This window comes from Austrofundulus limnaeus, unplaced genomic scaffold (genome assembly GCF_001266775.1).
Source record: "Austrofundulus limnaeus strain Quisiro unplaced genomic scaffold, Austrofundulus_limnaeus-1.0 Scaffold208, whole genome shotgun sequence".
In the NCBI taxonomy this organism is placed as follows: domain Eukaryota; kingdom Metazoa; phylum Chordata; class Actinopteri; order Cyprinodontiformes; family Rivulidae; genus Austrofundulus; species Austrofundulus limnaeus.
In genome coordinates this window covers 570278-586912 of record NW_013952610.1, presented here as the reverse complement: position 1 = coordinate 586912, position 16635 = coordinate 570278, and the positions used below count along the sequence as shown (strand labels likewise).

General features: G+C 40.4%; 1 protein-coding gene across 1 annotated transcript in view; it reads right to left on the bottom strand.

The window, feature by feature from the left end:
- Positions 1-9604: 9604 nt before the first annotated feature.
- dok1b (docking protein 1b) overlaps positions 9605-16635 on the bottom strand; it is an 18196-nt gene continuing 11165 nt past the window's right edge. The window contains exons 2-5 of the mRNA XM_014019062.1: positions 13056-13376; positions 12235-12328; positions 11971-12143; positions 9605-11761 (exon numbers count right to left, since the gene is read on the bottom strand). Of these exons, the coding sequence (XP_013874516.1) occupies positions 10418-11761; positions 11971-12143; positions 12235-12328; positions 13056-13376 (1932 nt within the window). The 3' untranslated portion in view covers positions 9605-10417. The remainder of the gene's footprint in view (positions 11762-11970; positions 12144-12234; positions 12329-13055; positions 13377-16635) is intronic.

Sequence of the window (16635 nt, the reverse complement as noted above, 5' to 3'; positions counted from 1 at the left end):
CCAACACAACACAGCAAGAACTGAAAGAGGAAGTTCATCTTTTGCGAGGAGGAAGTGAGGAGGTGAAGTCAGGACCTCGACAACGAACACTATCAAAGGAAGATGTCTCTTCTAGAAATTTTTTTATTTTTTACTTTAGCAAAGTCACAGAGAAGGCATGCTGAAACAGCAAATAACTACAAACATGAAGGTACAAAGTTCCTTTAAGGAAGCAAAGCTCCTGCTGCTTTAAGATCATCTTATGCTGAGAAAAACGGATTTACTGTATATTCACTTACGTCAAACTTTGTAAACAACATTATGCGTGATATTGTGCAAAATTGTAAGGTTTAAAAGAATCTGTTAGAGCACATGGGTCAAATAGGCCACATTTAGCCAGCAGGTGACTTACGTCCAGCCTGCCAATGAGTTCCCCACCCCCACCTTCAATTTCATTTTTTTCTTAATTTAATATAAAAATAGATTATAAATCAATTGTGAACTGTCAATTTATACAGTGCAACAAAATAAACAAATTTAAAAGGTGAAAGATAATATTTGTCCGGCCTCGGAGCAATTTCGTTGAATAACCCTGCATTAATGTGTCAAAATAAGCTGCTTTAAAGCCAGCATTGACCATAAACCACATCTCCCATAATGCATGTTGATTTTTTTAGCTTTTGCTTTGGCCCAGTTGTACCAGGAAGTGGGGATTTCAATTTCAATGTCAACTTTATTTACAAAGTGCTTTTAAAAACAGCTAATAGCTGCACCAAAGTGCCAGCAATCCACAAATATCACAAAACCACAATAATTGCTGAAATACATAATAAATTACAACCAACAATAGTAAGAACAGATAAATTACAATACCAGGTCTTACTTTAATTAAATGCCTTTGAATAAAAGTGAGTCTTAAGAAGCACTTTGAAGTTTTCCAAGCTATGAGCAGATCTAATATGAAAAGACAAGTTGTTCCATAGATTGGGAGCAGACACAGCAAAAGCACGATCACCTCTACTCCTAAATCTGGATCTTGGAACATCTAGAAGCATCTGGTTGTTTGACCTCAATGTTGAAGAGTGAACATGCAAGAGATGTTGTAGATAGGTTGGAGCGAGGCCATTCAAAACTTTAAAAACTAAGAATAAAATCTTAAAATCAATTCTGTGAGATACAGGTAACCAGTGTAATGAAGCCAACACAGGTGTTATATGCTCATGTTTCCGTGCACCAGTTAAAAGTCGAGCTGCAGCATTTTGAATCATTTGGAGACGATGCAGGGAGGACTGATCTATGCCCTTGTACAACGAATTACAGTAGTCCAAACGTTTTGTGATGAAAGCGTGAATAATTTTCTCAAAATCTATAAAACAAAAAGAATTCCCTACTTCCAAGTTGTAAATTTAAACTGGAACGCCACTCGAGTGGTAATTCCCCGTGGGAAAGTGGGAGAGTTCAGAATTCAAGACGGCAGCTACTCACCACAACTCAACAGTGAGTAAAACTCTCTTACTTTTACTTTTAATAGTATTCCTGTATTTATTTCACATTTAGTCGTACACGCAGTACTTTTCAGTGTTTATACGAGGCCATGTAAAAATGCCGTTTCTGTGGAGGAAATACCACATAGAGCTAGAGTGAAACACGAGACATCAAGTTAATTACAACATAACACTCATATGGCCCTTGGTGAAATGAGTTTTGCACTCTTCTATTGAAGCTTGAAGTGTTGTAGAGTCTCACCACACCAAGTCTTAGTCTTATTGTTTTCTTCAAATCAATCAATCAATCAATCAATCAATCAATCAATCAATCAAGTTTATTTGCATAGCTTGCATGTTCATAGTCAATATCTGCACATTTAAGTTAAAGCCCTCTTTGTGTTAGCTAATGTTGATTAGCTGTGGCAGCCATCTTGAACTGAGTTGACTCCAGAGGTTAATCAGCTGTAAACATGGATCCTGTGATTACCTTTAGAGTTTTCTTTTAATCCATCCACTGATTCATGAGAAATTTGGCTAAAATAACACGAGCAAAAAAACAATATTGATTTTGGCGGCAAGTGATAATGCAAATTTTCAAAAAACTGGGTTTCTAAATCAAGTTTAAAAAATGTTATCCACTGAACATCCATTTTTATACAAATAACGTTTTTAACTCAACATTGTGCAACATGAATGGGAACCTCCCATTTCTTCTGAGCCAAAAAAGACTGAATGAAATTGTGCTTCTCGACACAGATGACTCCGTAAAGCTGGCCACGCAGGTTCTAAAAATAAAAGTTGGTGGTCTTTCAAGTGCAAGAGGAGGAAATGGGAGGGTTTCAGGTGCCTCTGAAGACGGAAAGTGTCAATCCCCATCAGAAAAGTGAAAGGCCTTTGTGTTTTGGTAACCACAGCCTTCAAACAGAACAAGGAAATTCTGCCAGGTTTCAACTAAACCCGGTTTTATTTTAAGAACAGCTGACAGACGTTTTGTTTCCTCGGGGTTTAAAGTAGTCTCGTCTCAGATATTGTTTTGATTGACTCTGTATTCTTTGTGTTTTTATGATGTAAAGCACTTTGAACTCCCTTGTTACTGAAATGTGCTGTGCAAATAAACTTGATTGATTGATTGATTGATTTGAAGAAAACATAACACAAATATATTTAAAAAATCATCTTTAAGATAAATAATAAAAATTGAATGTGGAATTTGCCACAAAGGCTTAAGGTGGCCCAAGATGGACAGAGCAGCTCAGTCTTTCTAAACACACTAAAGCTCATAATTTCAAATAGATGTCTCTGCAAGGTATAGGGGGAGGTTCTTGTGTGTGGGCGGAGTTTTGCAAAACTGTGATTGGTTGAATTAACTTGTCTTGTGTGGCAAGTTAGAAGATAAAGTAATGGTAAAATTATTGTGAAGATGTAAACATGATTTAATGACTTCAATTTTTGTGTTGCTAATGCCTTCCTGTCTCGAGTTATGACTGAAATAATATTTGTAATTGAAAATATCAGTGCTTTCCAGCAGTTTCAACTGAGGCTACACGTACCCCTAGCTGCCCACTGTTTTTTAATGCCCACCCAAAAGAGTCTGATCTGACCAGTCCCATTTTTAACAAACTCCTCCCACAAAAGTCAAACAGAACAATCGTGTCTTCGACAAACTCCTCCCACTCACCAAGAACCTCCCACTTAATGACTGCAGAGCCCCCGTCCTCTATAATTTGGTCAACTTTACAAACATTAAGCTAACATTTAGTGTGCTAGTATTTAAGAGCTGTCTTCAGCACGTACTCTGAGCACTAGCAGTTTGCATGGGAGCTTAATTTATAATGTTATTAAACAAGGCAGCGAGTGATATGCCTACATTTCAATAAAACGGATGCACTTTTAGCTATCCATCCTCAGTAAACACATCATTCTCTGATGTTACAATCAGAAGTTTGCTTGCTTGTTTGTTTGTTCTGTTTCTCTTTACCAGAAAGGAGTCAATATTCAAAACAATTTAGTGTGCAAACTTTGTCTTTTTTTAATGGTTAGGAGTCTGTGCTCATAAAAAAAACCATAAAAAGAGTTTCTGGAAAAGTCTGTGGAGAAAAACGTAATCTGTTCAACGATACCACCTTTCAGCTCCTATTTTGGTCCTTTGCCATCACTTTTGTTTCAGTTCATCTTTCCAGCACAGAGAGAGAAAAGACCAGAATAACCAGTGTGTTTTTCTGAGAGCATCACAGTAGTGTTTTAAAGGGCAGATTGTTGTTTTACTAACAACACAATCCTCACAGCATCTGTTTAAAACAGTTTCACAACATGCAGGTGACAAAAACAAGTACTACAAAGACATGTTCAGTCAGATTTAAATACCTGATTGCTATTAAAACAAAAACACGATGAACATCTGTGCAGATGCTAGCTGTTAGCTTACTGTTGCAAAGAAAAACTAACACGTGGAGGCTTTAGATTACACCTGTTCGTGTGAAACCCAGTTTCAGTGCCTCTTGCTGTTGGTGCGACTCTGTTCTCTTTCTTTAGGTCAGACGTGACCTTTGGCTGGAGACGGGAAGATTGCGACTGGAGTGATAATGGCTAAATTTGTTTGTGAGTGCAGAAACTGAAGCTGCAGATATGAAAACTTTCAGGCCAGAGAGAACCGCAAACACGCCCACACAATTAGTAACATGAATTAAAAGAAAACACGAGTTTAGGCTGTCTGTGCATTCTGTTCTGCAGTAAATATCAAAAGTAACTCATCTTGATTTAACTATTTTCCTCAAAGGTCTCAGATACATTGGGCCCTTTGCGTGAGGTTACTTAAACTCATCAGTGGCACGTGGACGCACATAAAGTTAAAATGAACGTCTGCCAACTCTCGTTTTTTTACACTGGTTTTTGCAGTGACAGGCTTCATTTCTACAGTTTTCACGGGTCGAAATGCCTGAAGCAGAAGTGTGAAAGGTCAAATAAGAAAAGACGTGAAGAAAGGAAGAAGAGGTGTCAGAAAGTAGCTATTTGTAACAAAGCAGCAGAGGAGTGGTGTCGATATCAGCTTTTAGACAAACACACAGCTGGCTGGGTTTTCACGTGTTGTGTGTTATATTTGTTGCATTGGGCCCACAGCTGTGCCTCTCAGACAGTGGGTTTAGACTCCAGGAAATTACCGTACGGTGCACAACCATCCAAAACCTCCAAACACCCAGTAAAACCCAGAGCCAGCAGAGAGAAGACGTCATGTGTCACTTAATGAGTTTTAGAGGCACTGCTTTGTGCTGCGTCGACACTTTCAGATATAAATATGTAAAGGAGTAGTTCAGATCTTTTAAAGTGGGGTGTTCTGGAAACAGTTAATATTTTACCTGTTGTAATTTGAAAAAAATTCAATAATTCTGACTGTATTTATGAACAAATATCAAAGTATTTTACTGCCAACTTTCAGAGTCTCTAATTTGAAAAATTACGCTAACTGTATTTTATAAACTCGTACATCTTGATTGGGTTATATTGTGAGAAAAACATGATCAATAATTGGAAGTCAGAACAAGTTTGTTTGAAAACAAAATAGATTCTCTTCTAAAAATCTTTATTAAACGATTCCATTTCGGTTTGCTCCAGCCTCTGTCAAGAGCCAAGTTCTGTGAGTTTGAGGCCTTGAGTCTTATCAGAATCATAACAATAACAACCCTCTCAGCAGCAGCCCAGCATCTGTCCCAGGCTGCTCTAAAAAGAATGATGAATTACCCTGCTAATGTACTGTACATAAACCTAACTTTAACGTCAGACACTACAATATAAAACAAGCTTTTGATTGATAAGAGACTTCAACTGCAAATGATTAAGACTGGATCCAAATTTCAGTTAATCAGTCACAAAATGTTCTTTGAATTAAATATGATTATTTACGCTAAAGGTTACATTGACTAACCACTATAAATCTTTGTGGTTTTAAGTTTACACATTAATTAAGCTTTATTTATTTTTATCCTGTAATCTCTGTAACAAGTTGACAACGTCATGTAGCCGAAACACGTCGTGCTTTCTGCCCTTATTAAAACAATAGTATTTTTTGGAGTGCTGGTTGTCCCATTTTTTTTGATCCTTCAGAACCAGGCACCCATTTACTCTTTTCCCTTTTTATAAGGAAATTTGAGTTGTGCGCACTAAAAAAATTTTATTATTATTTTTATCTTGACCATTCCATTTTACAACAAAAGTTTTATATAGAACCGTGTTTGGTAATAATCCACAGATGCCTCAGTCTTCTCTGTAATTAGACTAGTCATTAACTCATCAATCCAGTCAGAATTTCACTGTTTTTCTCCAAACTATCTAAATCTAAGATGGCGGCGGTGGCGGCAGTTGTATGTAGCTGTGCAGTATCGCTGCAGGAAAATACATCCAATTTGGCTTTACAGGCATCTGCAGGTCTGTTTTTGACCAAATTTACCTCAGCTTTAGTGTTGCTGTTACTCTGTATGCTACATAAACGGAAGATCAAAGACGCAAATGACGGACATCATTTTTGAAAAACAACAGCACACAATCGTCCTATGGCGCGTATACAAGCATCAACCATAAGTTATCCTAACTTTGGTAAATATCATCTATCTTGCCGGTTGGGCTGGTTTCTCCGGCTTGCTGCTGTTGCGGCGTGTCTCGGTGGAGTGGCYGATGTGGATGGAGTCCCTCGGCCCTCGGATTGTCCCTCGTATTTGGACGGAGCGCCTGAGGTGGACTTGCCGGCCTGGACGCGTGGCGGTGGGAGCCGGGACGGAGCGACTAATCTAACAAGTGAGGCYTARCAGCTTCCCTGTTGCCTATTTGGATCAATATCAGCCATGCCCTGTTTTTCGGTTGAGGATCAAACTGGAGCTACTGGTTTTGGTAAGCATGCTCGTGTCCGACATGGTGGGAACCATGTTATAAAAGCCTTGAAGTGTGCGCCATTCAGCGAAGAAAAGAACAGCAAGCTACTGACTAGCTTCAGAGCCTCACCTGATCGGGTAGTAATTTGGGCCTATGTTACTGTTTTTCATCAGTGGACAAAAGACATTAGTGCTAAAGGCACGGATATAACAGACTCTGTTTTAACCAGTAGGAAACAACATTTAAGACTTCTGTTTAATATTCTTTTAGTCATTGGAAATATTGAACTTAATCCAGGTCCAGATAAAAATGTTTTTATGTCCACTTTTTTATATTTTATGGGATTTTATACATATGTTTTTAATAATTATCTTGATATGGGTTTGTGCACAGGTGTATCTTATATAAATCCAACTCAATTACAGTCTACACAGGGATCTATATTATATCCTGAAAAGGTTAGACAACCTCCTGTTATGTCAAGTCTGAACACTGCATCAGTAAGAAAGCAAAAGAGATTTTCCTGTCTGAAAAAAATCCAGGGACGCTAAATCAACTAGGTGAAATTAGAGGCTTTAAAATCTGDCATTTAAATATGAGAAGTCTTGTACCTAAACTGGATCAATTCAAAGTAATACTTGCTCAGACACAAGCACATGTTATGGCTGTATCAGAATCATGGCTGACTCCTGCTATACCAAATTCCTTTCTTTCAGTTGAAAAATATTCACCCAGGAGACATTTCAATATAACAAATCAACTCACTTTTTTAAACAAACCCCTTGATATTTTCACTACCTACAAATATCTTGGAATTACTTTGGATTCTCATTTGACTTATCGTGATCATGTACAAGTCTTGACCACTAAGTTGAAACAGAAATTATACGTTTATTCAAAAATTAGATCCAATCTGACATCTTCTGTTTCAAATATCTATCTTCATGCTTTTATACTCTCAACCATGTCGTACTGTTTACCTGTTTGGTCTCTTACAACAAATGAAATCTTAGAACCCATAGTCAGGCTCTACAACAGGGCCTACAAAATTCATAAAAAACTTCCTGGTTGGACTCATCACTGTACAGTTCTTTCATTGTCTGATGCCTTGACTTTTCAGAATTATGTTTTGTATAGTGGTATTAATTTATATTTTCAGATCTTCCAAGGTGCCAGTTATGGAACTCTCTGTGCATTGTTGCCCAAATCAAATTCTGGAAGTGGTCATTCAACTAGATCTGTTACAAAAGGACAACTGATATTACCAACTTTTAAAAACTGTTACGGCCAGAGGTCTTTCTTCTACGTTTATACTAAAGCATGGAATGACATTCCTCAAAACATAAAGTCCATTTCAAAACTACAGCCCTTTAAGAAGAATCTTGTCTGCCATCTGCTGGACACTTTTTGTTGTGCTCATATTTAGACGTCCTATTTTGCAAATGCTGCCTTCCTGAAATTTGGTATGCTTGTTTGTCTTTGTGTCTATGGTGTATAATGATGTGATTGTGATGCTGTAATTCTGAGTGTTTATGTGCTGCAGAACAGGAACCTGCTGGAAAACAGCAATTATGCTGAGTCAGGCTTGATTTTTAGTWATCTTTTCCTGTTAAATAAATAAATAAAATAAAATCAAACTGAGGTTGTTTAAAAAATCTGCAACTATTCCTACAAATGTTTGCATCCAGTTTATAAATTGTGTTCTGCAATAATTTTCTGTTAATGTTTCTTCAGATTTAACCAAGAGCTATTAGAAGACACTTTGTAATGTTGAGTTCCTTTAAAACATTTTGGTTTCTTTACGAAGAAGACTTAAAGCAAACGTTAAGGAAAATTACAACATTTTAATATGTTGATTGAGGTGGTTTTTGCAAGGGTTTGTTCTTTAAATGAATATATGCGGATGCAAATTATGCAAATTGGTTTTAGTGCAGAAAACATGGTAATTGTGGGAATGATTACACAAACAAGAACCGTTTCTGTTAGAAGAAGCAAACTATGACAACCGTTTCAAAGACTTCCTGAAAAGTTCATGTTTTCCTCGTGTACGTTCAAGGAGGCTGGTTTTCTTTGCATCTTCCTCTTTAAAATTTGAGTTCTATCAGAAACCCAACTTATAATGATAATATAATGAAGCTTAATATGTCAGGAATAATTGGAGAGTAATTGGAAACTATAATAAATAAATTAGTGTTAAAGTCTGAGGATGGTTTTCGTTGATCAAAAAAACTGTAAACAAGCATCAAACTAGTAGATGAGACACTCTGGTAAAGACAAGACATACAGTGGTGTTTAGTAAAACACACACAAAAGGGAGAAGCCCCAGGTATTAATAAAACGATAAATCAGGTTGTAATCGTGCTGAACCAGGCGATAAAGCTGCACTGGAAACAGAAGTCAGAGTCAATGTTGATGCACTTCATGGTGCTTTTATGACCTGGATTTGGTGAAAGGGTTCATTTTGCACAAACACACATGGGCTGTAAAAGTGTAAACGGCTTGTTTTGGATTTTCCAACGAGGAAGTGTTGAAGCACAGAAGAAAAAACGAGTGCAGAGTCATCTTACCCCATTCCCTTCTTTTTTTGTTTTGTTTTTTCACTGAGTTCAGTTGGGGTTTAATGAGAAAACCAGAAGCTTTTTCGTTCTGTTTTTCTTCCTTCGATCTGTCTGAAAGAAGGAGAGATGTAATCAGTTACCTTTCCTGTACTGGAAGTACTCTAGCAGCAGGTGAAGAGGGGAAAAATAGGGGAAAAAAAGAAGAGTGGGATGAAAAGCAGTAGCAGTAAAATGAACAATCTGTACCTGTTTGTAAGCCAAGCAGACTCAGACAGATTCATTCATCCTGTCTTTAAAACTCCCTTTTTTCTCATTTCAGGATAAACACCCAAATGTCCTCCTTTTTTTTCCCACCTTGAATCGTCCCCTCGGCAGTTAAAATGCACAGCGTGTCCGACACAAACCAGCCACCATTATCTGTCGCTGCAGCAACCGGTCAACACAATTAGAGCCAAAAGGAAGGAAGAATGAAAAGAAAGAAAAGCATCTCTGTGATTTTTTTTGTTTTTTTTTTTTCTTTAAACGGTGCTTAAATGGTTGGAAACGGACTGAAACAACAAAAACAGAGTGTGTCAAAAGGAAGAGAAATAGAGGATGAGGTCAGACTGGGTTTTTTTTTTTTTTCTTTTTTTGGTCCCACAGAGAAAAATCTCTTTAAAAAACACAAACAGCCCCTGGAGAAACACAGAGAAGCTTAAAGATTCGCTTTGGAGAAATATCTTGTGTTTTTTAGAGATATTTTTATTTTCAAATGTATTTGCAGACAGCACAGCTGTTTCAGACGCTTACATATACACACATAGATACTTTACAGAGAGTTGATTAGTTTATCTTTCAAAATAAACATTCAAAATTCAAAAAATATACATATCTTGTGCAGAAAGTTGCTCTTGGGATTTGACCACAAAACCCTTTTATGTGTTTCCAAACCTGAATTAGTTCCTCAAATCCAACTTACATGCCTCCAGAAGTTTGTTTTTAACGAAATGGCTCCATTTTTTTTGCCTGTTTTCAACCAGATTTATTGTAATAAATCGATCCGAAAAAACAGAAACAAGATCCTCTCCTTGTGGCAAAGTCCTGGACACAAACACACTCCAGATCCGGTCACATTCTCTGCTTCACATTGTATAGCTGAATGACACAGTGCAAAACCACAATTCCAAGCCCAGAGAAAAAAAAAAAGCGAAGCCGCTCTGTCAGCTTGTGTAGGCCATCCCTTGGATTTCTGTGTGTCTGTTCGAGTCAAGTGGTTGGCTCCGGCCACACTGTGGCTCGCTAACCAATTATGGGTTTGACCAAGCAAACACTTTCCCTCTCCACGATGCACACAGGGTGGCCCAACAGTGGTTGCGTCCCCGTGTTTCAACTAAAATGCAGCCATAATGTGATCTCTTTTCTTTTATTGTAACTGCTTTTAGTTTACTAGTTTTTCTGCAGTCCACAGACAGAGTTAACGGAGCTCCCTGCTGAGCTTCAGCCTTGTTTCTGAGAAAGAGAATAAGCGTTTGGGATTTTAGTCCAAGAAGAAAGTCAAATGTCTCCCAAGTTGTCGTAGATGAGGTCAGGTGACCTCATCTGCGCCTTGTGGTTCTGTTTGTACCACAGATGAGCCGGCGGAGGCTTCTGTTTCGATACTTTGCTGTACACTTCCTTCCCACCTCCTCCGGCGCTCCACATGTTGTTGTTGTTGTTGACGTTGCTCCCGTGTTTTCCTGGCGGCAGGGGCACCGGCTCCTTCCGAGCGAAAGGACCCTTGTTCGGTTTGGGAGCGGTGGCGGGTTTGGGCCACCGTGGCGCTGGAGGTTGTGGTGCGCCACGGCCTGGTATTTGGGACTCTGACTGCTTCCCCTTAGAGGGGCTGCTGTAGGTGCCCTCAGGTCCTGATGGGCCCCCCACCTCTTCCAGTCTCCTCGGGGTGGGGGGTTCCAAACGGGCCTCGTCATAAATAGTCATCCCTAAATGACCCGATACGGTACTTCCTTTAGCACAGCCTTCAGGTTCATCGTATATGTGATCCGAAGACGGGCCAGGAGGTGATGAAGACCCGTCCGGGGGTCTCTTGTCATTTTTTCCTCGTCCTGCTCCTCTTCCTCCCCCCACGCCTCCGTTCAGCTTCAAGGCGTTTGTTTTCTGGTTCAGGTCCTGGCCGATCTGGTCGTACACATGCGAGTACAGGTCTGGTACTTTTGTTGTCTTGTTGTTTGCTCCAGGATGGTGATCCCCCTGGACAACACCTCCAGAGGCATCGTCTCCAGCTGGTCGATTGCGTGGTGTCGGCACGGGGGGTGCGAGTGGACCGGGGGTTTGGCTCGAAACTTTAATGCTGTCCACTGGGTCTGAATAAAGACCATCGGACCCGTGCACAGGCATGCGGACTGAGTCTGCTGGCTCAGAATAAAGAGCGGTAGTTTCATCGAGTGAGGACGTACCTTTCCCTCGAGGAGACCGCGGAGGCGTCCCACCTCCTCCCAAAACCACCAGCATCCCTGGAGGTTCTGGTAGACTCCTCCCTTTGATTCCTGCTCCTTGCCCCTTTCCTCCATCACCTCCTTCTCTCTTTCCGAGAACCCCATCAGCCGAGCCTGGTTTGCTGCCGCCCGAGTCGCCGTCCGCCTCCCGGCTGCTGCAGCTGCTGCTGTCACCGCTTCCCGACGTCACGCCACCGGGAAGGGCGTTCCGAATGTTCTGCAGCGAAATCGGGCAGTCGGACTCCAAGCTCTGGGGGCCACTGAGGTGGCGGTCCTCTTCCAGATCTTTCTGCAGTTGGATGGCCTTGTCCACCAGCGAGAAGATCTCGTTGCCTTGCTTTGTCTCAAAGGTGAAGTTGCCGGGACCCGAGTCGCACCGGCGGCCAGCTTCGAAGGAAAACATCACCTGAAGAAAGAGACAAAATTAAGAGAACGATAAATATACTTTTTGTGAAAATCCTGATTGAATAAATCCCTAAATGAAACTGGAAGTTGTTGGATGTTCCATCCTTTTCACAAGTAGATAAACTGAACGTTAAGCTTCCTTCACGCGACCACTTGTGTTGATTAGCTTGAATTTAAACTTCCTCTTCTTGTTTTGGGTCTGGCACTCACCCGGTCCCTTCCGTATCTTCTCAGCAGCTTGTACGGCCACACCAGGGTTTTCCTCTTTGTCTTCGGGTCCTTCAGGATCAGCACGTCGTTTTCTGCTTTCAGCCAGTAATTTCCTGCAAGTCCACAGCGTTCGGATGCGTCGGTGCGTTGGACGGTCACCCAGAACTCATTCACTGCAAAAAATTACAAAACACAATTCTTACTCTAAGTTCTTAAAAAAAAGATTTTTGCTGTAATCTTCAGACCTAAAGCCTGTAACCTTACCCTCCTCTCTGGAGTAATAGATCATATTTTCAGACATCTTCAGGTCCAGAGGTCCTCCGTTACAGTCTGAAGTGGTGCCGCTCCCGTTCCCTCCCTGTTGGACACAGAAATACCGAGTCAGCATTCAGTTGTTTTCCTGTTTTCCTCGTATGTTTTTCTTCCCGTCAAACTACTACTGCACGCTTTGTGTTTTTTATTATTTATTTTTGTGTTAAACATTCATCTCGTTCAGGAGATGGTTGTTATGACTTTTGTTCTTTGTAGCTTTTATAATTTTCACTATAAAAACATATAGAAATCTTCCTTCATAAACATTGTTTTATTTTAAATCTATCTCAGCATGCTGGCTCTAGTTTGTCTGTTTGAACTATTTTTAGTTAGTTACCTTTTGAAATGTTTAGATAATCTTATGCTGATTTAGTTTTAACTCGCCTTCTGCTTCTTTTGACTTTTAAATATAAAACGCTACAGAGACTGTAGTCTGCACCACAAGGGTTTGTGGGTGTTTTTTGTACACATACAAAAATATTTAGGTCAGAACACAGTTTGAACTAAACTATGAAATCTTTTTTAGCTTTTTCCATCAAACTACATTTCTTTCTTTGTGTGCTTAAAGACTAAAATGCTAAGACAGAAGAAACACGTCGGATGGAAGAGACAAACGTCTTTAAGCACAAAAAGGAAGTCCTAAAAAACATGTCCGCCCACGTCTGCTCTGCTGCAAACTCTGTTTCCTTTTTCCAAACCGTCTGATTGTACTGGTCACCCTGTTTTTGTTTTTGTTTTTTTGGCAGAGAAGCTGAACAGAGGTGTAGAGATACCTGAAATGCGATTTCACACATGGTGTCCATCCACTCCTTGGCGGTGTTCTTTTCCGCGGCGAACACGTGCATCTTGTCGTTCGTCTCCACGCAAAACGCTGCCATGTTTTCTTTGGGACAGGTCTCGGTCACAGCGGGCAGAATGGAGATGCACTCAGACAGGCGGATGATCTTCTTGTCCAGCTTCCGGGATTTCTCGTTGGAGGTGCCTCCGGAGCCGCCGACGGACCCTCCCCCGCCCGAATGCGAGTCGAAGAACTCAAGGCGGGCGATGCCGTTCTGGCTGGCGGGGTAGAGCACGAACCAGTTTTTCTTCCATTTCTGATGGATTAAAAAATAAAAGTTAATTACTGAAGAAACAAGCTGCATAATGGCTGCATCTTTATATCATCTTTATTACATTCACATTAGAATAAAGGCTGTCCTTCTAGACTCTTCTTTATGGTTCTACTTAGAAATTGGAAAAACAACAGTTTGTGCATTTTGTGGCTTGGTTTAAACTAAAAGTGAAAGGTACAGAACAGGATAGAAAGGCTAAAAAGGATGTGAGAGGAAGATGTTGGTGAACTGTTATCATCAAAACAAACAAACTGTGTGGCCCGTTTAAACAGTTTAGATAAAAGGAAAAGTACGGCTAGATGTGGACACAAATAATTAAAACATATGAGAAAAGAGGACAATGTTGCTGCTTCTTGAGTCCAAGTGGTATTTCAGGTCTTTTATTTAAAGACTGAGGCCTCATGTGGGAGGAATGTGTTGAAAATGAAATGCAGTTGGACTGAGTTGTTGCACACATCACTATTTCAATCTACAGCAACGCACCACGGGCACGATTAGTCACTCATAACTCTGACAACAATCTAATCACCTCCCAAAAAAAAAATCAAAGTCAGCACTAATCAGGTTTTGTCGTGCAAGAAGTTCAAATCATTAAAACGTTCTGAGTTCTACGTTCAATGAAAAAAAAATCATGTTATACGTATTTGACCTGATAAAACACTAAACCTCAACCTGATTTAAATACTGCAGGGAAAGAGCTGTGCACAAACACGATTATGTGCAATTAACCCACACTGTAAAGAAATATAGACGTTCCTCTACAGCGCCATCAGAGGCTCATAAAGTCATAAAAACGACAGTTACTTGAGGTTAATAACACTAAGCAGCAGCTTAAAACCATCTCACAATGCACTATATATTATGAGCTGAAACATAAAACCTTAAAACTGAAAAAGGGTTTACTTCCTGTTCACTCATTTAGGAACCGTAACTTGAAATAAAGAAGGTAGCCAGACACTCATAGGCTGACAGGCAGGTTCACTATTTCTGTAGGGTTTGCAGTAATCCATGTCTGTTTATTGTATTGTTATTTTATTCTTTCGTAAAGCACTTTGGGATTTGTTTTTGTGAAAGGTGTTTTATTAGATACAGTAAAAAAACATCTTAATTTCTCATAAATACTGTACTTTTCTCACTCATACACCCAGCATGTACAGGGCAAATATGAGTTTTTAGCTATAATCCTTCCAATTACCTTTAAAATATTTTTTCTCTGCTGTCTTCATTCGATGTTTGGAATTGCTGTGAAGCTTTGGGATTCCCCCTTTTTTAATATATGGCTTGAATTACTGATGATATAAATCTAGATCGATAAAAATCAAGTTTTCAAACCGACATACTTGTAAACAAAACTAGCTTGTTGCCTCCTGAAAGAGTGAAAAATGCATCTTGGGTCAAATCTGGAAGACAGGCTTTATCATTTCACCTTGAGGAAACAACAGCCAACAATGATTCCTTCCTGTAAAAAAGGACAAACATCACGGCACACACCACCAAACAATGACCAGGCTGCAGCTGTCGAACACCACATGCTCAGAAGTAACAAAAGAATAAACAGTGACAAAACTTTTTGGCAGAAATCACAACAGTACACATGTACGCAGGACAGCTAAATGCTTACGATTTGGGAAATCCCTCTCTGTCGTGTTCTGTAGCCTCATCAGACTTGTGCCTCGTTTCGTTACATTACGCCCAGAGTTCAGGTTTATTCATGCAGCAAATCGAAAACTGAGAGCGGCGCTTGTGACAGGAAGGTCAGCATCTTTATAAAAATACTTTGACCGGCAGGGAAAATCCAGATAAAAAGGGACAAACACAGAAAAACACACACACACTGGCTTTAAGTCATCGTACGTTCTCTAATAAGTGTTCGACTATGACATGTGGCTGTGAGCTACAACTATATGTGACTAAAATCATTGTGGAGAGGGAAGCACCAAGAGCTGTTGTAAAGAAGTTAATGACTGACATACAGGAAACTAACCATATTGTTGTGTTAACATTTGCAGTTACTTCTTTATGTTCAACAGATCAACTGATGTGTGACATTCTAAGGGGGATCCAAACAATAAGAAAAATATCTGAACTGGAGTCAGTTTGATGATTCCGCTTCTGCTTTTTCCACAGCGGTCTTGTCAACAAGTTGTCTGTTGACACCTAATTGCTGTGGAAATTGAATCACAGTAAATACTGAAGGTAAAACAAACACAACAGATGTTAGAACTGCTGCCACCACCGTCCTCTGACACGCTGCCGCCACAACCTCAATATGGACGGACCATCGTGAACTAATCGTGCTCTATCATAAGTAACAAGGAGCTCATTGTGCTTCTAATACGCAGTTGCCTGCGAGAGCTTCAAAGATGTATTAATGTCCTATGGTATGGTCATGGTGAGTGGGGAGCTTGTGATCCATAAAGGGGTCTGAAGAGTTCTTTTCCTTTGACTGCTCAGAGCCAGGCAGTAGCCTAAGTAGTCCAAGGCAATATGAGCCGTCCACAAGCTAAGATCTGAGCCATTAATTGGTTCCCATGCCTGTCTGCAAATGCTTATTTTAAGATATTTTTTTAATTAATGCCTCAAAATAAGCGTATGCTGCTTTAAAGACAGCGTTGACAAGAAACTACATATCCCATAATGCATATCAATTATTTTACCCATGAAATGATGACATTGCACCACTAGGCGGAGCTGCACTGGGTTCAAACGTAGCCAGCAGCTAGCGTAATTTGTTGTGTAAAATCTACATTGTACTACATTTTCGTTGGCTACTTTTGCTGCGGAGAAGTTTTACTCAGTCATAAATTTGAACTGGAACGCCGCTCCGGTGGGAATTCCCTGTAAAAAAAACTGGGATACTTCAGAATTCAAGACAGCAGCTACTCACCACAACTCAACAGTGAGTAAAACTCTTTCACCGTTAACATTATTTCTTTATGGTGACTGCCTGTTGGGGTTCGGGGCCTCTGGGCCTGTCAGGCTTTGGCCTGGGGGGGTGGGGGGTGCGCCCTCGGGGCCCGGACCTCTGCGCCCTTTCCTGGTCTGCTTTGGTATGGCGGGTGCCGGTGGGGCCCATGAGTTTGTCGCTGCTGGCCCCGGGGGCTGTGCGTGTGGTCGCTGGGGGGACTCTCCCAGTTCTCCCCTATGGTCTGATCTGTGGGGGTAGGTGGGCAGACCTTCCCGTGCCCACTGGGGCTCTGCGCTCGGGATCCCTCTCGGGCCCTTGGACTCTGGTCTTCCC